General features: G+C 35.3%; 1 protein-coding gene across 1 annotated transcript in view; it reads right to left on the bottom strand.

Annotated features, from left to right (window-relative positions):
* LanB1 (laminin subunit beta-1) overlaps positions 1 to 24,437 on the bottom strand; it is a 754,433-nt gene that overhangs the window by 683,156 nt on the left and 46,840 nt on the right. The window contains exon 2 of the mRNA XM_090400882.1: positions 4,400 to 4,586. Coding sequence (XP_090257008.1) covers positions 4,400 to 4,463 — 64 coding nt within the window. The 5' untranslated portion in view covers positions 4,464 to 4,586. The remainder of the gene's footprint in view (positions 1 to 4,399; positions 4,587 to 24,437) is intronic.

The raw sequence follows: 24,437 nt of genomic DNA, 5'->3' as shown, positions 1-24,437 counted from the left end.
AAACATTCATCCTATATCAGTTATCATATTTATGCAAACAAAAATACCTTCTCGGATTTTCTGATCACTGATACCAGGAAATCTAAACTTAAGATATTTGAAAACTACCTCGTTTTCACTGGCTGTATTAAACAATTATTCATTAAGCTTAATTTAATATGAATAGAAAGCAAAATATAATAATATCCAACTAATGGTTTTGAGATGAGTTTTTAAAATAAAATAAAATAAATGATACAAAACAGTTGCTATTATTTGATATAATACTGCTGTTTCTCTTATACCTGCTGTTGCTTGTGCCTAATAACAATGTCATACTTGTAGAAGACACACAATTAACAGACCTAATACGCTGATCTGTATGATCAGTATTAGGTCTATTAATTGTGTGTCTTCTAGCCAGTTTGCTTCTTTTGTGGGATGATATAAAATGGCAAACAATATTGCAATGAAATGATTAGGTTCTGCCTGCCATTCGCAGAGGAAGCAGCAATATTTGACCACATTGCTTATCAAAAGTTATCCTGACACAACTTCCTAGAGATTGTAAATTATTTTTAAAGGAAAAATTATGACTATGAGCACTGGAGGGGGGGGGAGCATAATGATGCATTAAATCCCTATCTTTAGCTGATAGTTAGAATGGGCACAAGAAAGGACTAAATGATTGAAATTCCAGCGAGGCATCTAAGGCCGTGACACATGTCAATTAACAGCGCTATTCTACAGTCGTGTTTTTTTTTTTTTCTTCGGAAGTAAAAACCGAGTTTCCGAGAGGAAAAAGACGAATGAGACTGACTCATCTTCAAATGAAAGTTGTTATAAAGGTTCCCTCACCGACTAGACAGAATTCCAATCCAGATCTTTCCATCTGAAGGGCAAAATGTCGGGTAGTCTTCACGACTGTTCAACGAAGACACTTGAGGTAAAGGCGACACAATACCGTAACAAATGGATTCGTGGATATTAACACCGTTCTAATATCCACGAACCTATTTGTTTAGTAATTGTAGTAACGGTAACCATTAATTTATAGCATTTTTTAAACGTAGAGTTGGAATATTTGGCTGAGGTGAAGATTATTTCTCTAACAAAAACTTGTAAACAGAATTTGTAACCGCGTTTAAATTTTTGTTTATAGTGCTGCTACACATTTTAGCTTCTAAAAGATAAATATAAATAGTTTTGAAAGTTTCATATTTGGCTCTGTAATGCATTTGATGAGAATACGACATGCATCACAGGGTCAAATATGAAACTTTCAAGGTATATTTATCTTTTAAAAACTAAAATATGTGTAGCAGCACTATAAACAGAAATTTAAAAGCTGTTACAAATTCTCTTTGCAAGTTTGTTAGTGAAATAACCCTCACAGCTCTACGTTAAAGGGGGGGGGGGGGATGTTATAAATTCATGGTTACTGTTACTACAATTACTAAGGACTTCTTTGGTGGAGGTCAAGCTAGCACACAACTTTCACCATCTTCCGCTTCCACCCCCCCCCCCCAGAAGTGCACGTGTTTAAACTTACAACTCCAAACCCAATCTCCGCCCTACTATTCTCTTTCTCTACATTCATCGGCAGGCTGCAGCCAACATGTGCAGCAACCACCCTAGTTGCCAGCGTCGCTGCAGTTTGTCTTATCGCCACCAAATGGTGGCGAACTTCCGCTCCACAGAGGAGGGAGGGGGTGGAAAGGACTCTTCCTTAAGTGTGTTGGTGACAGTTCCCTTAATCAATGAAGTAGAAAAACATAACAGAATGTGTCGAAAATTTTGATGCGTTAATAAAGAGATTAAAAAGCCGTACATTTCTTTCCTTTTAATTCAGTTCTTTTTTCGGGGTGTGTAGAATTTCATTTGATTTGATATTATTTGATAGACGGACCTATTCTTCACTGGAACGTATTTGGAATTGTGCCAAATAAAGGCAGCCAACAGTTTCAATGAGTGATATGTAATATTTCACATAGCTACGAAATACAGATCGCCCTGTACATAGTGGAAAAAATAAATCTAACCCAAGTTTTGAATGTGTAGTAATGTTATAATTCAACTAGAAACCAAACTCGATTTATGGTCTTTTTAGTGGTTTTAATTAATAGCCAATAACAAATATTTTAATGATTTTAATTAATGTAATAATCAATGGAACATATCCCTAAAAGCAATCACTTCATACTACAACAGAAATATTGTAATCAAGTTATATGATTTCTGACAAATTTCTTACACATAAGAAAACTGAAAACAGTTTCGATTACTGCATGATTTTTTTTTTCTCTCCGTTTTTCATTTTGTTTTTAATCTTGCATATGAACAAACGCGAAATTTATTCTCAATCAATACAGCATTTTCGAAACCCTTTGAACATTTTGCTACTCACTATTACGGTTGTATTTTTAATTTTTTTTTTCACTTAGTCACTATTCTTATAATTCTAAACATCCAAAACTCGATCTTCAACATTACATTAGTTCTTTTTTTGACAAAAATCCAACAGTTTCAAAGCTGCAAAACAGACATCAAAATGCAATTTAACAGAGCATGTGAAAGACGCTACGGACACATACCCATCCCTCATCACTTGCCGCTGAACTCTGGTGGTGTGGGTTCTGCGTTATATCCCGCTATACACTTAAGCAAGGAGGAGTCTCTTTCCTTTTCTCCCCCCCCCCCCCTCCCCCCCGTCCGCCACCACTCCCGTGAACGAACCATCACAATTAGCCAAGTGCCAGAGAATGACCTCCTTTGAAACGCCGGGTCGGGTTAAGATCCCGATTACTAGAGCAGACCCATCTGCGTTCTCTACAGCTCGTTCGCTTGTTTAATTCCAGGAATAGGCTATCTTCAGAACTGATGTTTCTTATATTCTCTTGAAAATAAAGTCATAATGAACTGTTTTCTGCTGAGAAAGTCGGTAAAAGATAAATAAATAAAAAATTGTGCCAAATAATATCCGTTGTATAAACAGCATACAAAACATGAAACAAGCTCGGTTCTCACCGCTGAATGTATACTTAATAAAGGAAATAGATAACCGCTGCGTATACAAAAAAAAAAAAAAAAAAAGTTTTTCGATATTATATCACTAGCTAAAGTAAAAAAGGTATACCACTAAGCAGTAACCGAAAATTTAAATCATACTCAAAATAGGGTTCAGCAATTAAAAAATAAAAAAGTAAATTTTCCGAAGATCTTTCATAAGTTCCCCCCACCCAAAAAATAAAAGATTTGGAAAATATTAATATAACAAAACTGCTTCTAGAGATAAAAAGCAATCGCACACCGGTGATCCTAGACAGATATACAATTAGGAAGCTCTGGACGTAACAAAATTTTATGTAGCTGATGTTCAAGCAATGAATTCCTTTAAAAACAATAAAATAGATTTAAAAAAAACTTTAATCGGTTAGGTAGTAACCTGGCAAATATTATAAAGAGAAAGAATGTGGTTCGTTCATGATCGGTGGAATTAAAACCAGTGAATTGATTGCATAAGATTTTAATTTACAAACTACAACAAACTTTTCTAATTTCAGCAAACTTTTTTTTAATGAAGCAAGGATGATATGCAATGATGCAAAGTAAGAAATCCAAAGCATAATAATAAAAGTACGGTAGTACAAAATAAAAAAGGGCGTGGCGATAAGCTTCAAGTTGTGTCACTTCACGATCTCCTTGTAATTCCACATGCGTAGAGAAGGCTGACAGAACATAAACAAGAAACAGCCTTGGTGATTTTCATTCAAATTTATGCAGAACACAGCACATTTATTCTCTTGTGTAAACACAGTTTTAAATTTTGTTAATCAGTTCAACGGTAGGCTGAAACATGGAAAAAGAAATAGATTTTAATACTTCAAAAGTAATACTCTTCTTAAAGTATCATTTTCCCATTGAATACAATTAAAAAAAAAAAATCTCCATTCCAATTATAAGAATATTATTTTCGTTTCTTTCCCATGTTACGCAATGAAGTTAAGATATATCACTATTCCTTTATTTGCCGTGTGTCTGCAATAACGACAGGAGTTTCGATATCAGTTACTGATTTCAACAATGAGCAAATAAAATTACTTATGGATATCGTTATGGCCTTAGAGTATAAATAAAAACTGCAAAAGTTTACATCAGGAAAAAAAAAAACCTCCATAATCAAATATCGAAAAGTCATAATTTATTTCAAACTTTACGTCAGTCTTAAATTTCGTTCTCCACTGTTCTACCAGAATAAAGCTAAAAAATAAAAAACTCAAAACACACTGGGGCAGCAAAGTTTTTTCCGAGAAAAATTCTTGTATATTAATCACTTTCATATTTTAAAACAGTATGAGTTATAACTCCTTTAGAAACATATATACACCTGTGACTATTGTACGTGAGCAAGTGAACTCACCTGGCACTAAAACGACCGTAGCAAAGAGAATCACCAGCACGTAAACCAGCCGCCGAACCTCCATGCCGAAACTTCCGCACTAGTACAGCCACACAACACCCACGACCGCTCCCAGACAGTTACTGCACTCCTGCCCTCTAGCGGTCTAATAGCGTCTCGCAGATGGCTTCAACTTTCGGCGGTATTTCTGCAAAAGAAAAAGAAAAAGAACGCAGTCTGCAGTCAGTACAGTCTTAAGCGACCAATGTTCAATAACGACCGACTTAATTCGCAAAGTGCCGGATGGATGTAAGTTCCTTTCCGGCTCGCTCGTACACCATTGCTGATGCTAACTCGCGACTGGTTCCAGCGACGAATTCTCATACCCCCACTGCTATACGCCTTCACGCCGCGCAGCCATATTAGGTAACTAGAGCCAGCCACTGTGGGATGGTAGGCCGTACCGTCCCAAGGCTACAAACGACAGTGTAGCCATAAAGACTACGACGGATCGTAGACCGCCTACTAGCAACAGATCCCATCCTTCCGGGGTAGAAGGTAAATTTTCTTCAAGTTCGCGGTGATAAGCAGAAATGTTAGGTAACTCAACATTTGTGGTGATGTAATAATGCTAAACTAAGTCACCTGTTAATATTTCAATGAGATACAGCAACATCTAACAATTACATACAGACAAGTTAGGCAAAAAAAATGTCCTGAAGAAGAGAAATAAACGTCTACATAAAAATCTAGTGTAATTAAGTTGCTTCTTCGCAACACTCAATCTGAATATTTAGCATCTTTAAAATAAGTTGGAAGCATTAACCAATCAGTTATTAAACAGTTGATATAACAGAAAGAGTCAAATTTGCTTTAGACAGAGAACGGTGGAAGGCTCTTATCCAAGTGGGACTCAACCCGTCTTGACGACGGAAGAGAAGAACGTAATCCTTTATTCCATAACAGACAATTTCAACATTTATAAAAATTTACTAGCAAGTTCTAGCTGTAAGCAATAAAAAGTACACGCTACAGAACATTATGCATCTTTTAATTAGGAAAACAATTAATGAGTTACTTGGAAGATACATTAATGGTATGAGAACATCAGAATAACGATAAACATTAAGATGGCATTACCGTACTACTCTCAAAGTTCCATTATTGCTCTAAGCAATGTATATATATATATATATATATATATATATATATATATATATATATATATATATATATATATATATATATATATATATATATATATATATATATAAAAGTAAACTGGGCTGTTAATGATGCCATGGTAGCTATTTGTCATACGAGTACCCACTACTTGACCAATAAGAGCCGAAACAGTTTACCGAACAAGAGGCCCAGGTGGTTTTATTTGATTTTTTTTCTCATTTTTTGCGTACCTCGGGCTACAAACATCTGTGCTCTAGCATAGGAGCTGTCTCTCGATTCAGCAATCTCAGAACTTAATCATCTTATGTTTCTGTGAGATGTTTAAGAAGATTCAGTGTAGTAGCATTCGATTTGTCACAAAATATGTCCCACAACACAATATATGTTTTTTTTATTGTAAATTTTTTTGTTTTGTTCACTTCAGATTCCTCTTTTTTCAAGGAAAAATAAGCTTTGTGATGATATGCATGTAGCATTTTTTTTTTTTTTCCCAAATAAGTATTTCAAATTCATTTGAAAATTTCAGTTGTACCTTAAACAGATGTTTATAATAATGTACCAAAACTGCCTCGGACAAATGATAATTTGATACAAGACTGAATATAAAATTTTCTCACTCTATATATTTTGAAGAAAACATATACTGTATATATTGTTGAATTGCAAAAATGGCGTGTAAACTAGAGAAAAGTCGATTTAGGAAGAGGAATGAGCTGAATAGTTATATTAAAATTCGTACCTTATCTCAGGGTGTCAAAATCAGGCTGTGTCGGGCGAAACACGGACAAATTGAAATGAAACTCCCCACCCTCCCCATCCCAAAGATTTACAAATAACACCCACTGCACAATGTATAAATGAAATACAATGTAATAAACAAATATCATGTGCCTTACTGTATAAGAAAATAATTAATATTTGCGTGATAGTAAAGACGATTTGACGCCATGCTCTTGTATCAATAACAGATTCCGCTTACATGGCAAAGAAGTCAGCGTTGTTTCATCGTCAATTGCCAAAGTGCCGCAACCAAGTAGTAAGATGTGTACTATTACTTCGAGTTCAACTAGACTAAATTCACAGTGTTTAAAATCTTGGAGAGGGGGGGGGGGTGATCTCGGCGATATTTTAGAGCGATGCAAGCGAAAAGCTAGTTTCTTAGAATAATAAAATTTTGAACAATTTATAACATGTATACATATTATAAATTAAGTATCGTTACATATGAACAGTCTTAGGGTGTAAGCAGTAGAGAAAGGCTCGTGGCACTTTAATAGCTGTCATAATTCAAAAGTACCTTCAATAATAATGACTCCGTTATCATTAACTTGAAAAAAGTCAGTCACGATGAGGAACAAAAAAAAAAAAAAAAAGTTGATGGAGTAAAAGGATCTTGAAAGAGACAGAGCAATGCCCTATATGCTTCTCGCCAAGGAGGGCCACCATTTTTTAAGTCTACAGTACATTAATATTTAGTCAGCTAAGGATTTTTTCAATATTATAATGTTTTGAATTTTTATTCATTTTTTTTTTTACATAGTCGGGAAAACCTTGCTCTACATACCGAACATAGAACTTTTTCAAGCCACATCACTTCTCTAATAAATAGAGCGGTTGCCTCATACTGGATAATTAAATTCGTCTCTCCCGCGGCGGGATTCGCACTCTCGGATTAAAACGGATACGATATCCACTGCGCAAACCAAATTTGTTAGACCAAATTTTATTACGCTGTCTCATTCCATATAACCTTACACTTATTATATAGAAATTAAACGTATGCGTTTAATAACAGCATGAACGAATATCGTAAGTGCATGAAAACAGTCCCAAACTAGTAAAATCCATATTGTTTCTCAGCAAATAAAAATAATATAATTTTACATTTCACTGAGTCTGCCATTCCATTTCCAGAACAATATTTGATATGCAGAAAAGTTAGTATTAAGAGACCGGAAATATCATATATGAGTTAATGTGGCTTTGATTATATTAAATTACCAGGCCTCGGAGTCTTTGCACATTATATAGAAATTCATCATCATCTGACTAAGGTGGATTGAGACTAAACCATGAACAACGGCCTCGTTTTCCTTCTTTTTTTTTTTTTTTTTTTTTTTTCCAGTCCAGTCTATTTGCAGCCAAGTTTTTAGATTTCTGTAGGATTTCAGTCCACTCATACTCTTGATGTTTTATATCCATTTCATCCTTGGAATGAGGAGGCATTTAACACGTGCATGCATCCCATTTTCAAAGTACGGGTGAGGGAAAATACGCATCCTCTAGATTTCCCGCAGAAGATGGAATCTGTATTCGAACAACTGCCAATACGTGAATCAGTTTCAAAGAAGAATTATGTATTACCAAAGAACAGGTGCGGCTCGTGTATAGGCAGTGCGGAAATGCAGCACCCCCAATTTTTCTCGATATATAAATACCGTAATCCCTCAATTAGTGCATCATTTTTTTTTCGATACCCAAATTCGATTACTGCGCCTATATACATCTTAAAAATAAATGTTACAATTTTAAAAAGTTAATATCTATACATTTTTATGGCTAACTATTTTAAAAAATCACTCACCAGAATGAAATAATTTAGTTACCGATTTAAAACATTTTACAAAGTTATTTTTAATGGCATACTACACTACTTCCATGTACACTATGTTCCAAATTTTTACCGCCAAATTTATGTCGTCTGCTATAGTACGCCCACAGATTCGAGACCCTTCGACACTTCTGCGCATGTCACAAAAAGGAGAATCCATTCCGTAATAGGGTAATTAATCCGTCTTCTGGGATGAGTTGTTTATTATTACACGTCGGAAAATTAGCTTCTCTTTTATGAACATTGTAGTTTTTAAATTGATAACTATTTTGCTTGTATAACAGTTTGGGAAATTTTATCTATAAAGCACGTGATTTCGCGTGTTGGCGACCAATTCGTACGTCCTTCATTTCTTTCTCCCCTTCAATGATAACGTCCAAGAATTAATTAAATCTCATTCTGAAGAATTGAGTGATTCTGACCTGCTAAATTTAGATGCACAGCGGGAAGATCCCGAAGAATATGAAGAAAATTTAACCACTGATAGTCAGCCAAAAGAGATTCCACAGAAACAATTTTAATTTTCGTACAATCGAAGTTTTGAAGCAGCAATGCTTTGAGGATGCTTCTGATCCTGATGAAGAGAGAAGCAGTAAAATTTGCAGAAGAGGCAATAGGGAAATACCGTCGGTTGTAGGAAAAAAAAAGAAAAGAAATAAAATGCCCGCCAAACTACGTTAGCTCAATTCTTTGTTAAGAAGTAGAATAATAAAATTTATATTCTGAATATGTGTTTATTGTCTTTGAGCTTCATGGTTTTCCTTTAACTAGGCCCTGAGACATACCTTAATTCTTTTATAAAAAAATTAAGGTACAAAAAAGAAATTTGAGGAACGAATTATACTTTTTCACATAGGTTATTATATTCGATTAATGCGTCTGTTTTAAGGAACGCATTAGGCGCATTAACCACTGTTGTTTATATGCAGTTTGCGCCAGTAGTAGATGTTCGTAGCTGCTAAATTATTTAACAAGGATAAATTAGCTAATTTTAAGAATAAATTGCCTACAGAAGAAATAAAACTGACCACTGAAGCATATCCTATGATCAACAAAGAAAAACTTGAAACTGAACTTCGAGTATTCTACAGTAGACCCGACATGCATGATTATTGTAAATTAACTGACTTGTTAAAATTTATAACAAAATAATTTAGATTGTGTTCTTAGTGAAATTACTGTATTGATAAAAATTCTCTTGACAATTCCTATGACTACATCAGAGCCTGAACGCTATTTATCAACATTAAATAGAATAAAAACATTTCTGAGGAGCACTATGAATCAGGATAGGTTAAATGCACTTGCGATGATTTTTTCAACGGAGAAAAAAATTCTTCAACAGTCACACAAACATCAAGAGAAAAGTTATTGACCTTTTCTCTCGAAACAAAACAAGATGGATGGATTTTATTTTTAAGTAATTCTGAATTATACTAAACTGTATAATTTTATCGATAATAAACAATATTTTTTCATGAAACAAAACAAAACAAGAATATATTTATTTTCAAGTAATTTTGAATTATACCAAACTGTATAATTTTATCATGTTTAATTTTTTCTTTTAATTTTTACCATAATTTTGATATTTTATCCAAACACATATACACTGTACTTACAGTGTGTATGTATGTTTCGAAAGTTGCAGCATCTCCACGATTTGAAGCCACGAGCCGCTACTGCCAAAGAACCAGTCAGATATCAAAGCTAATATTTATATTTTAAAAAAATGAAAATATCAAATCTTATTTTGGATAAGTGGACGTATTAGAAGTAAAAAAATATGTGAGTATTTATTATAATAAATAAAGAGCCAAAAGGCTTCAGTTCGGCGATGTAAAATTACATAAGCAAAGTGGATATTAGATCCGGCATGAATTTTCGGTATTATTTCAAAGCCGAATGTAGAAACTATGAAAGTTTCGTAAGTTAACCAGAGAGCTTGCTGGAATACATTCCACAGCATCCTCGAGTCGCCTTAATGTGGACTACTTGAAAGACATAGGCTCTGCCCAAGCCGTCTTGTGGATGGTAAATCCTCGGTTTTACCGGTAAATCCTAGCATTTACCATAGTGAGGTGGTAAAAGTCCGAAAAATGTTTGTAAACGCTTCCATTTCGGGCTTTTACCAAACCATTTCGGTAAATGCCAACCAATACCAACTGGTAAAGCCCGTTTTGTTTATATTATAATAAGTAACTTTGTCAATTTAAATTTGAAACAATGTCCAGAATAACATTAAACATAACTGCTTTATTATTTTACTACATTTAATTAATGTATTATAAGAAAATGTTCATGAAATAAAAGTAACTTATTTACCTAACCTAAACCTATCCTTCCGACCACTTTGTAGTGTTGTTTGTTTCCAACATTGTTTTACTTTTAGCTTCTTTCACTTCATTCAACAGAGAATTGTATCTCTCACTTGGTAAATACAAGTTGTTATCCTTCTTATTATTCACAAAAGATCGTAAAACTTTTTCCGCACAATATCACTCATTTTCATGAAGGAAATAAAAAACGTAAAATATATTAGTACAAAAACAAACTGATTCTAGATCGTAGCCGTTCACACCTGTCTATACTCGCACTGCACTCGGGCTTTTACCAATTGGTGTTGGTAAAAGCCTGAAATGGAAGCCTTTACAAGCGTTTTTCGGACTTTTACCACCTCACTATGGTAAATGCTAGGATTTACCGGTAAAACCTAGGATTTACCAATTTCAGTAACATATATATTCGCCTTTCAGTAGTCCATTTTTGATAAGGTTTCACCTGTTGGTTCTTTTCAGAGACCAGGCACTGTATAAGTAAAGGCCTCTAAAAATTAGGAGATTCCCAGACCATTCTAAATGAGTGACGAAAGGATCCTCCAACTTAGTGGTGGTTCTACTCAGTGACGGGCTCATCCTACCATTCACTGAGTGAAACCAACTCAGCGTTTCTCTGACATTTCAAGATCCTTGAAATGTCAGAGAAATGTGTTTTTCGTAAGCGAAAAATCAGTTGGTGCGTAAAAGATATTATTAAAATAAAGAGCCAAAAGACTTCAATTTGGCTATGTAAAATGATATAAGCAAAGTGGATATTAAATCCAGCATTATTTAAAAGCCGAATGTAGAAACTATGAAAGTTTCGTAAATTAACCAGAGAGCTTGCGGGAGCCTGAAATAATGCAGGATCTAATTAAGATATAAAATTTACAGCAATTTTCTATAATATGCGTTTAAAATAAAAATCAACATTTAGTCCCATAAGGTAGTCTCTTAATCTTTTTCTAAAAGTGCATCTTGATGTTAGACTATTTCATTAGGCCGCTTATTGTAACTAAGTGTTCACAATATATGTGAAAATTTTCTTGGTTTGCCTTGGGTTCCAGCTACAATGTAAACCATGGTCTACATCAGGGTGTCCAAAGCACGCCCCGCCTATGGGTTTTGATTTTACGAGCGTAAAAATAAAATAATAATTAGAATCGAAGGCGTATTAGATTTTTAATTCTATCACTAACGTGTTTTTCAAATATTAGACTTAATTCTATCCACGTGTTTTTCGAATATTAGATATGTCAAAGAAGAGTTCTTACACTGTTTTGTTCCAACGCGCATACTCCGGGTGCTCACGGGGAACGTGAGCGCGCGATTAGTGCGCAATTAGTGTTGTTCGTTTGTTCAGCTTTTGAGGTTATGTCGCTGCTACTCACCAAATTACTAAATACGCAATGTGATGCAGCCCTCGGATTTTTTTTTTTTTTTTTCTAATGCGGCCCTCGGATAACCCTGGTCTACATTATATACAGAAAAATTCACAATGTTATTTCTTACATATAGTATACAATTATATATATAGAAAGTTTCTGTAATGGCAAAATGTTAAGAATAGCAAACAGGTCATTAGATGAATATGCGAAGAAATCGGTAAAGGCTATAGCTCTGATTATTCTATTTTGTATTCGAATCAAAGGAAGCAGACTATTATAATAATCTCCACCAAGTGATACCATATTGAACTGAAATGTTTACCCATGAATAGTATAAGCATCTTAAAAATGCCGAATTGACACATTTTTAACATAATATATTCTGCTAATTTCGAAACTTAACTTGTTTGTTAAGGTTCGAAACCTGAACAAACAAATTTTCCCAACCTGAAATGGGAGTTCCATTTCAGGTTGCTGTCAATATGCCATTTTATAGTTATATGGCGATTTAGCTTATATGTTAAGGTTGGTATTAATTTTAAGGCTATTATTGCTGACCACTTATTTAGTTTCAAAATGTCATAGTTAATCTGATTTTCTAATTCTCAAAGGGTATTTTAGTATACATTAATGCCGTGTCATCAGCGAACGATATTATTTTGCCAAAAAGTCTGAACTCTCACAGATCATTTACATGTGGGGAAGGGAGACTGAAAAGTTCTGATAAACACCTAGAACAAAAATTATATTAAAGTGACTCTTCTTAGACATCATAAAAGAAAAAGAACAAATTTTTACAATTTGCTGAAACATTCGGGTTAAACGGTTTTAAGATATGTACTGTGGTTATATCAGTTGCTTTAATGTTTTTGTTCTAGGTCAGGGGTTTTCAATGCGCGGCCCGCCAGCCATTTTGAAAAAATGGCTACTTAACATTAAAACGCGATTAAATAAAAAAAAATGATTTCAATGAAGCCCGCGAGCCACTAAGTTATACTGCGGTATTTAGAATTGTAAGATACTTTCCAGATTCACAAGGAACGCTGTGCATTTGATACTCTACATAAAATAATATAAAAATAAATATTAAATAGCCATTTACCAGCGCCAAGCGATACTTAAGTATATACTAGTACTAACGTCGCAGGTAGATGGCTGAAGCAATAGTTCGTTCGAGTGCGCTGTCTAATGCCTTCCAGATACATCTCGAAGGTTCTCGATACTTCGTTATTTTCATTTAAATTCAAGAGGATCTCATCCACGATCAGTCAGTCGTGAACAGTGTGATATTCGTGTATAAGCATACGCAGGTTCGTCGTGTCAGCCATAGCCTATTGTGGTTTTATATTGCCATATTTTTTTTTTTCATTAGTGTGAGACATGTTCAGTGAATAATAACCGTTACACGGCCATTTTTGGATCATTTTTTGGATTCACCTTCCATCACTATGGCGTCTACGAGTAAAAAGCGTAAATCAAGTGATCCTTGTCTGGGTTTTAATGAAAAGTGGACCAATTTGTACTTTTTTTTGTGTCGATCGACGATAAGCCAGTGTGTTTAATTTGTCGTGAGTATCAAAAGAATACAATATAAATCGACACTATGAGAAAAAGCATGCGTCCAATTTCGATCACCTTCAAGGGCAGCTTCGTGTGGACAAAGTGAACCGTCTCCAAATTGATTTAAAATGTCCAGCAGGGTACGTTTAAAAGGCAGGGGAAGAGAGCGAAGCATGCGTCAAAGTAAGTTACGTAATAATAGTTGAAAAAAATTGTTAAAAAATCAAAAGCCTTCTTGGACGGCGAGTTTGTGAAAGAGTGTCTCATCGCTGCTGGGGAATTCTGTGCCCAAATAACAAGGAAGTGCTTAAAAAACCGAGTTTGTCTGGGGTCACTGTAGCATGACGTGTCGAAGAACTTGCCAATGACATTGAAGGAACTTTAAAAAAGCGGTCGTCAGAATTTACGTCATATTCACTTGCTTTAGATGAGAGCACAGATGTGAAGGATACAGCACAACTGGCTACACCTTTGTCCGTGGCATTGATCAACAATTCACTGTGACAGAAGAACACAGTGAATTGTTGCGCTCGTACCTATGAAGGGAACGACAGAAGACACTGATATTCTTGAAGCCACCAAGAAAACGCTCCAGCGTTTCGATCTTAGCTTAACCAGCCTCGAGTGTGTGGTAACCGATGGTGCCCCTGCTATGGTGGGAAAGAACGAAAGGGTTTCTTGCGCAGCTCCGGAAAGAACCGGAACTAGAAGGAAAAGATTTCGTCCATTACCACTCATTAATCCACCAGGAGAATTTGTGCGCGAAAACTATTGGATCTGAGAATGTCATGAAAGTTATTGTGACTGTCGTGAACATTATTAAGGCAAGAGGATTGAATCATCGTCAATTCCAAGAGTTTTTGATCCAAGAGTGCGAAGCGGATCACAGAATACAGCAGTTCATGCAAACCAAGGGGAACCCGATTGCGGAATTCGACGATCCGAAGTGGATGACAGACTTTGCCTTTGTGACCGACATCTCGTTGCATATGAATGACCTAAATACGCGGCTTCAACCCGAGATCAACTGGTGCACACTCTGTTTGATCACATCAAAGCTTTTGTGGCCAAGCTCAAACTTTGGGAGGCACGACTCACAAAAAAAGACTTAACTAATTTTCAGCTTATCTGAGTCCAACTGTTCGTCTCTTGATGAATATGCTACAAAATTAGCCGTGTGTTGCGAAGTGAGTTCGAAGAGAGATTTTGTGATTTTCGTAACCAACAGTCTTCTTTAGATTTATTTTCAATGCCATTCAGTGTCAATGCTGCCGAAATGCCAGGCTCAGAGCTGCTTGAACTCCAAAACAACTCTTCTTTGAGAGAAAAATTATTCAATGCGTCCTTGTTTACATTTAACAAAGACTACATTTCTGAGGATGCATTCCCTAATCTTCGCCGGCATGCTTTGAAGATGTGCGCTTTGTTAGGAAGCACATACTTATATGAGCAGTTCTCCAGAATGAAGCATGTGAAGTTCAAGACAAGAACTCGGATTACGGACCAACATCTCGAGAATACTCTGCGCATAGCGACTTACAACATTGATGCCAACATCGACAAGCTGGTCAAGGAAAACCATCGCCAAGTTTCCCATTGACATTGTAAAAAAATGAATGTTTTCTTCATTAAATTATCTTTTTTCAAGTATTGATGTATTTACTTATCATAAACCCGACTCCTACCAACGCTCTTAAAGCTGAGTTTGTTTATTTTTATAGGATTTTAAAGTATCAAATGCACAGCGTTCCTTGTGAATCTGAAAAGCATCTTACAATTCTAAATACCGCAGTACAGCTTTGTGGCCCGCGAGCTTCACTGAAATTTTTAATGCGGCCCGCACTGTCTGAAAGGTTGAAGACACCTGTTCTAGGTGTTTATCAGAACTTTTCAGCCCCCTCCCTCAGATATTAAAAATAGGATAGGTCCTAGCGCCGAACCCTGTGGTACTTTGTATTTTATTATTTTTGTTGGGCTATTGAAGATCCCATAGCTAATATACTGTTTTCTGTTATTTAAATAAGATTTGAACCACTCATTTGTAACGTCTCTAATGCCACATCTAAACATTTTCAGAAGTCCTGATGTACACAGTCGACTGCTTTAGAGATATCAAGAAAAACAGCTGCCGTATACATTTCTCTATTTATCTCACAATAAAATGTTTCATGAAAATCCAATAGCAGTTTTTTCCGTATTAAGTTCGGATCTGAACCCGTACTGATTAGGCACGTAGAAGGAATTCAGGTAGTTATTTAATTTTTTTTTTTTAAATTATGACTTCAATAACCCTTGAGAATGTAGATAATATTGATATGATATGGGTCTGTAATTTCATTTGTTACCTCCTTTAGATAACGAAAGAAATGAACTATGCGTTCTATAAATTCCCCGTGTTCAAATGATTTATTTATAATATGTGTAAAGAACTTTAACTTATGCATAATTATGATATGTAGCTTTTGGAGATTTATATTATCACATCCCATTTTTTTTTCCATTTTTGAATCCAATTACTACATTCTTTACTTCATCCTCATTTATTGCATATGGATATACTGAATTCTTTATCCACGGGTGGCGACTTACTGCTTTGCCCTGTCTATAGGATCAAAATCACTACTAGCATCAAGTTACCATTAATTTCGTTAAGAAAGTGGTGACATCACTGTACTCTGGGAATTCACGTTTTTTCTGTGTTGTATCGCTAATTATGATGATTACCAACTTCCATTCTTTACTTTTTATCATTCATACAAGAAAAAAAAAAAATCGTTAGGCGAGTTTTCTTTTGCGCACTTTATTTTTTCCTTTAAGCATTTAGAGAAATTTAAATTAAATTAAGGGGATATTAAATCCCACATTATTTCAAAGTCGAATAAGAAACTCAAAGATAGGAATCAAAGAGTTTTATGCAGAATATAGTAAACTATAAAAGTTTCGGCGGTTTGTAGCGTAAGCTAAAGCACATAGTTCAACACTAGGGCAACTCGTAGCAAAAGTGGATAAAGTTCTGATCACTATTCTTAGTATTTCCCATAATGTAAAACACATCTCCTAGGAGATGTATGATGTTATACATTATGGTGGAAGGACACTACCCAGACGGGTTTCGACCTTTATTGAGGTCTCATCAATGAGTAGGTAGACCTAGATAATACTGAGGTTATAGCGAAGAGAACTTATATACTTTGCTATACGAGTTGTCAAAAAAAGGTGCACCCATAAATTACTTAAATAAAGAGCCAATAGGCTTCACTTCGGCGATGTAACATTAATTTAAATAATGGTACATCGCCGAAGTGAAGCCTATTGGCTCTTTATTTAAGTAATTTATAGAAATTTTTACAGAGATTTTTCAAGCCCTAAATTGTAGGAATTCTTCCTACATTTATTACATAGCATTTCTTTCATCCTAATCACATTTTTATTCATCAGAAATCCAGTGTATATGATTATTATTTTTTTTTTTTGCATTCCTTCTTTTAATATATTGCGATTTGCTAACTGCACAATTACTCATTTTGATGAATTCCTCATATAGTTCAGTTTAATTTTAAATTACTTCGTATACCCAAGAAATGTTCGTCGCAATTGACATATTGACATTCTGAATATTGTGAATTCTTTTTCTTCAACCTTTTGGTTCTGCCCACTGCTGGACGAAGTCTCCCCCCATGATTTTCCAGACCGCTCGGTTTTCTGCCTCTCCCATCTATCTCTCTCCTGCAATCTGTTCCAGTTCATCCCTCCACCTTCTTCTCAGTCTTCTTTGTCTTGCTCCATCCATTGGACTCCAGTCTGTTGTTTTTCTAGTCCATCTCCCGTCATTGCATCTGGCAATATGGCCAGCCCATCTCCACTTAGCCTGTTTAATGTATTTTACAATATCTATGACACCTGTTTGAGATCTTATCCAGGTATTTGTCTTCCTATCTCTTAATGTTATTTTTAGCACACTTCTCTCCGTGTGATGTTGTGTTGTTCTCTTCTTTAACAAAAGCCCTAAACAAAAAGCTGACAAGCTTTTTGTTTAGGGCTTCTGTTGTCTTTTTAGTCCTTTTCAGACTCATTGATATCCCTATGAGTCCTTTTTAGACTCATAGGGATATCACTTCTGAATATGTCTCTCATTTTCCCATAAGCCATTCATCCAAGGTGAATTCTTCGTTCAATCTCTTTTCTTTGGCAATCCTCAAAGGATAACAATTGGCCCAAGAATACATATGAAGTAACTTGTTCTATTTGACAGTTCTATGGTTTATGTATTTATTCATCATTATTTTTGTTTTTTTTCTCTATTTATTTTTAATACAATTACTTTGGAGGCTTCATTTAGCTGTTTAGCTTTTCTTCCAGATCATCTGCTATTAGGACAATAGCATATGCAAATTTCAGATGATGCCACCTTTCTCCATTTAGTGAATTACTCAAAAAGAAAAAAAAAAAAAAAAAAAAAGAAAAAAAGTGGTTATGACGACATACTGAAGCGAAAATGCAGAAATTTGGACGTGAAGACAGTCGAAAATTTGCTCTAAAAGACGGTCGAAAATTTCCATAAAATTGTTTTTGTTTTTTTCTAAATGCAGTACTTTATCTCTGAACAACTACTGTACACAAGTCACAAATCCATCCGACCCTTGAATATTATTATCAAGAGACCTCCGGGAAGTTAGGGACTCATTGGAATCCATTCCAATCGCACACCACTCTATGAGAGAAAATTCTTTCTCTCGCCCCCTTCTTGACGGCATTCATTCTCAAATTTCAAACATGCCCTCTCGTCCTTTTCCTACCCTCCATAAAAAGAAAAATTCCATGTACTGAAATCCTGTATGACCCTTTCAAAAGTTTGTAAGTCTCAATCATATCATCCCCTCTTTCTTCAGTTTGTAAATTCTCAATCTGTTTTCATAATCAGTATTCCACAATCCTGATATCATTTTAAAACTATCCGCTCTATTAGAATCACGAATGAAGCCAAGAGATCAGACCTAGGCACAACAGTTCAAGTGTGGTCTTGTTAAGGCCTTGTAAAGCAAAATGACTTCCTTATCTTTACAAGGTTCGTTTCAGAAGCGCAATTATCCTCAGAGTTGTATTTGCAATCGTAGCTATAATATCCCTAGAACTTCAAATTCTTATCTCCTAAAAGTACAAGATCCCTAGCGCGATATCTCATCACACCAAAGTGCATAACTTTACTAACATGGAAGTCACAGCCGTTTTTACATACCCACAATTCCAGAAATTCAAATCATTCTGCAAATACTGAATATCAATCACATTCCTAATTACCTTGCCCACCTTTGCATGATCAGTAAATATATCTTTATGTCGCATGTCAAATCCTTCCCAATGTCATTAACGTATAGACTGAATAACAGTGGACCAAGCATTGATTCTTATGGTGCACTACCAGGGGCGAATTCTCCATGCTTGCTGCACAAGCTCATTAATTGAGAAAGAAGTAATATTTATTTGTTAATAAATGCATGCATTTATAAGCATTCCATTTAGGCTTTTATTTTTGTAGACAGAAGAAGTCTTAAGCTTGCGCGGCAATAATTGAGCTTTACGTTGTGTATCGAAGGCCGACGCTAGTCAAGCTACCTTGGCTTGCTCGGTTGTGGGAGCATCCAGGTCCTCGCTTCAGCACTGTGATTTCATGCGCGCGCATAGCCATTCCCGCTCCCTTCACGTCATCTCACCCTGTTGCTTAAACACGGGCCATACGCAGTCAAAGTAGTTCTAGCCAGTGAGCTTCAGCCAGCCTTTACAAGTGTGCGTGTTGCTTGGGAAAATTAAGTTACAACCAACGTTTTATGACGATGTTATTGACCAGTTCATAAAGAACTGTAGGGTAGAATTTGTATTCAAGTAGCTAAATTGAAAAATATAGAATATCATTTGTAAAATAAATGTTGTATTTGTATGATTAAATGTACATAAATTTCTATATACAGGTAATCCTCGTATAACGCGGTACTTATACAACGCGGTTTCGATATAACGCGGTCTAAAATTGTAGTAACCCTTTGAACACGGTACTTATACAACACGGTTCCGATAAAAACACGGTTTACAAATTGTAGTAACCTTTTATCTTTTCATATGTTTTTCACCGCGCGACTTAAAAATCAAATTTTATCTTCTTTAAATTTGTGTCTGCCTGTATCCCACATGTAATTATAAGTAGCGAATTTATATTAGGGGAAATACCCTTTAGTACGCATGTACCTCAATTGTTAACCGTATAAAACGCTTATTGTTGAAAATTGTCCTCGTTTCTGCCAAGAAAGTGCATTAAAAATCATAAGTGTGTTCATCTCAAGCTGAGCACTTTATTTTCTGGTGAGTTACAAACAATATGTAATGCTTGCTTTTTGTGTAGAAAATTATTTTTATAGTAATGGCCACAAACTGCAACGAAAGGGAAAAACCAACATTGAAAACAAAAGTAATTTCTCTCGAAGAAAACTATTCAAAATTTTGGATCGGTTGAAAAATCGGTTCAAAGTCCCTGCAAAAACCAGGAGTTTTTGCAGGGACTTTGAATTTAAATGAATCAATAATTCGAACAATCAAACAAAATGAACATAAAATCCGAGAAAGTGTTTATTGCTGGGTCAACGATAAGTGCAAAGCGCGTTGCTCGTGTACGCGATATTCTAATGGAAAAATGGAGAAATCTCTAATGATTTCGATAGAAGATTGCACCTCAAAAGAAAATTCCTATGGATGGAAATCTTATTAAACAAAAAACTCTCAAAGTTTATAAACATTTATGGTGCAGACCAGGTGTTCAATGCGGATGAATCCGGTTATATTAGAAAAAAGTGCAAAAACGCACCTATATTTCGAAAAATGAAAGATCAGCTCCTGGATTCAAAGTTTCCAAAGATAGAATTACTCTACTGTTTTGTAGTAATGCATCAGATGATTACATGACAAAACAGTGTTTATTAACCAATCCTCAAATCCTCGTGCTATGAAAGATTAAAATATGCACTATTTTATTTTGCCTAAAACATTTATGCATTATGTGCAATGAAGTTTAAGTGCAATTTGTAATTTTTATACTATGTATTTGTTTCATAGTTTATGTTTTCTTAACTGACATGAATTACCTGAATTAAATAAAAGTATTTTTTGTTGGATATGTCATTGTTGTTTATATAATTTAAAAAAATGATTTCGGAACATAACCCTACTTTTTCTGTGATCTGAGACTCGCATAACGCGATTTATATAACGCGGCATTTCTACGGAACCTAACATCCGCGTTATACGAGGATTACCTGTACATAGTTTTAAATGGTCAGTAATTCATTATTTTCCGCTAATCAGACTTCAATCACACCTCTCATTCCCTAAATGATAACAAGAGCAAGCGTGAATTTCAAGACCAGCATTCGCCCCTGTGCACTACTGGTTACCTGAAATCTTACGCATACACACACATCTCCCATATATCACTTTTTGATATGTCAGTCAGCCATTCTGTTAACCGCGCCAATATTTTATAATCCAGTCCAATGTTATCCAATTTATGTAACAGTCTTCCATGCAATATCTGTCAAAAGGCTTAGCAAAATTTAAGAGTATCATGGTGTATCCATTCCCCTTGTTTAACTCAATGGTAGCGTTAGTACAGAATGTCAACAAGTTGCTCAAACATGATCTTCCTTTAGTAAAAATCCATGCTGTTCATTGCAAAGTATAGATTTTCTGTCAACCCATTTCTGTATGTGAGCCCTAATAAACTTTTCCAAAATCTTAACCATCAATCCAGGGATACTAATAGGTCGATAGTTGGATATATCAGTCGTTGCACCACCCATGTGCAACGGGATTGCCATACATTCTTTCCACTCCTGTGGAATCTTCTCTGTTCTGAGACTCCAATTACATAGCCTGGTCAAAGGACAGGCAGTTTAGCTGAACACCCTTACAGCATCCGTGCTGATATTCCATCAGTCCATATAGCCTTATTCTTATTCAGCTTGTGCAACAGCTCTAGTACCTCCTCCTCATACAACTGAATTTCTTCATCCAGCGAAGAGGTAGCAGTAAGCTCAATGCATGCGCTAGGTTGATAGTTTTTAGCAAAATGACCATTCATTAGTTCAACAATCTCTTCTGTATCTGTCACCCACATACAATCTGCATTGTATGTCACCCATTCATACAATGTATGGCATTGCATGTCACTGTATGTGGGTGACATAAGAAACTGGATCTGCAAGCTAAGGGCAATCCAAAAGACTTGTATCGTTATTCTTTCATATTCATATTTTCTTTTACTTTCATCACAACGATAGAAATCTTTTGCATTGTCTTTAGCTTGTAGATCCAGTTTCTTTTCATACTCACCCTTAGCTTTCCGTACAACAATTGTGAATCTTCTGGCCTGCTGCTTATAACTTTCATAACTGACACCTTTATGCACACATGATGTGGAAGGAACACCATATATCACATGTGGTATTCCTTCCACATCATCTTTTTCTCACAAATCTCTTGCTTAATTAGAATTACACTACATTTTACTCCTACCTTATTTATTCTTCAAACTCTAGGGACACGTTTTGATAGTGCATCATTTAAGTATTTTTTAAACGCTTTCCATTCACTCTCAATATCCTCACCATCCAACACCTGACACCATGGCACAGAACCCAGCATCCTCAGGTGGTCATAATTTCCTGCTTTGTAGTTCAGCATGTAACCTTTTCTAAATAGAAATTTCTAACACTTAGCCACTTCTCAATGAGTACAGTGATCACTGTCACCAACCGGAGGCAGAGTAGTTACGTCTTTAACTGAAATTCTCTCCGACACTACAATCAGATCTAACACTGTTTGACCTCGAGTTCCTTCTATCACATGTGATTGAACATTTGTAATAGCTCAATAAATTCAGTTTCATTATTTTCATGAGATTTCACTGCTACCCTATCAATGTTCGGATGATTAATCTCACATTATGATTACTCTTTTCGCACCCATCATCTTTATTTGGTAGTGCAATTCTTCGTGTGAGGACGTGTGATGGGGACACGAGCGCAGCAGATATTTGTCCGTTCACTAATCGGGATTTCTCTTTCTCTCTTCAAAATTTTGCCGAATGTATACTCAGAAAAAACTGGAAATCAAGACGGAAAGAAACGATGAGATGGAAAATCGATTGTCGTCATCGCCTGGCCAACGCTGTAGTAAAGTACATTCTCTTACAAGAACTGGAGATATTTTACAGACAAATCAAAGATAATCTGCGCGGTGTACTGGAAAGATCGACAAGCATCCCTTGGTTGGAAACTTTGTTCAAGAATGGGAGGGCCATTTTCTACAGTACTTTCAATCAAGGCTGCGTTAGTTTCAGATGATGGTATCAGGATTTTTTCCTCCCGTAAATAATGGGCAGATATAACAGAGACCTCTGCAATTTTTGACGCACGAAGAATGCAGTTGCCTCATTGCCCCGTTAAGCAGCTGCTAAAATGAAGAGCATTTAATTCTTTTTAGAAAATTACAGTGATTGTTTAATCTTTTAAGATTCATAACTATCATGATACAAACTCATGGTGAAAATAAAGCACATTATCACTTTATTAATGAGTGTTATTAGTTATTACTAATGAACTGAGAATTTGGAATGTCTGAAGTTGATATCATATCCTCTTTGCATCCCGCCCCCCGCAATTTCTTATTATTTGATCAAATACTATTTTGTTTCTATTTGAAGCTCATGTGTAAGAAGAGCCATTAGCCAATTACAAAATGCTGAACTTCGTTGCAACAACTAGATTAGCAAGATGACTATTAACGGTCCGTTCTGCAGTGAAGTAACTTGCGTTTTCGTTGTGTTGTGGAAAATAGCGACGTTGCAATTGATTTCAATGCAAAACATTTTTAAAAAAATCGTACACTCCCAATAATATATATTCAATTAAATACGTTTATATAATTTTAAATAAAAATCATACATTTATAATTCAATCTAAATGAGTTTTCTAAAAGACTATTACATATAATCGAAATTTAAAAAAAAAAAAAAAAAATATTGTATATTAACCGAGCAGTTTTCAAATTAAAACAAATTTTGAATTACAAACAGGAGAATTTCCAGTTTAAAATTAAACTGGTGACGTTTAAATTTAAAACTTCGTAATTTTGCAATAAAACAGACGCATACCTAAAGGAAGAAGTATTCGTCTTTGTACAATGCACATTACGATTGCAAATTTATTTTGTATCGAATTACAAAATAAATCGGATGAGTTTGCCATTCCCATACAGAAACAATCGTTTATTTTTTTCCCTCTCCGAAAGTCGGATTTTTCCTCACGCAAAACAAACCCGCCAAAGCACACACAGCAGAAACAAAATTCTGGGAGAAGCTACAGAAAACTTATGAAACAAAAATGTCTGCAAATTTCTGATTCAGCAAAAAAACTTTTAATTTCGAGCTCATATTTTTATTTATTATGATTATTAGTTTAATTTCAAGATCTCGCTCCTGGTGTTATATGAGCGTTTGAGATTTGCAGTGACCGGCTGTATGTCTTCCTGTAGACAATTCTCGGTTTCTTATCGTTTTTTCGGATGTTCAGACATGGAATTGAGACGAATCAAGAACCTGGCAAGTTGCTAGGCACATATCCAAATGACGTCAATGTCACTACAGCTCTTCCGAGGTTTTCTTATGTATATTCTGTCTCCGTACATGAAAGTTAATGGAAGAAGTAGACGCAAAGTTGGGAGGTCTGTTTAGAATTATTGCTAAGACAACTGAAACCGTGCTTTATCGGCTCTGTAGTTGCCTCTGCACCTTCACCTAAGACCTAGTTGCCTGAAAAAGGTTCAGGCAACTAGGTCTTAGGTGAAGATTTAGAAATCTACTAAATTACGTAGATTTAGAAAACTACTTCAGAGATGTCAAGGATAAGACTCTGAAGAGAACCAGTAATATTATTTAGCTTTATATTCTCTTT

Source organism: Typopeltis vanoorti, chromosome 11 (genome assembly GCF_054136105.1).
Source record: "Typopeltis vanoorti isolate ZY-2024b chromosome 11, IOZ_Tvanoo_1.0, whole genome shotgun sequence".
Lineage (NCBI taxonomy): Eukaryota > Metazoa > Arthropoda > Arachnida > Uropygi > Thelyphonidae > Typopeltis > Typopeltis vanoorti.
The sequence above is the reverse complement of the archived record's forward strand: the minus strand, read 5'-3'. Positions and strand labels throughout refer to the sequence as shown.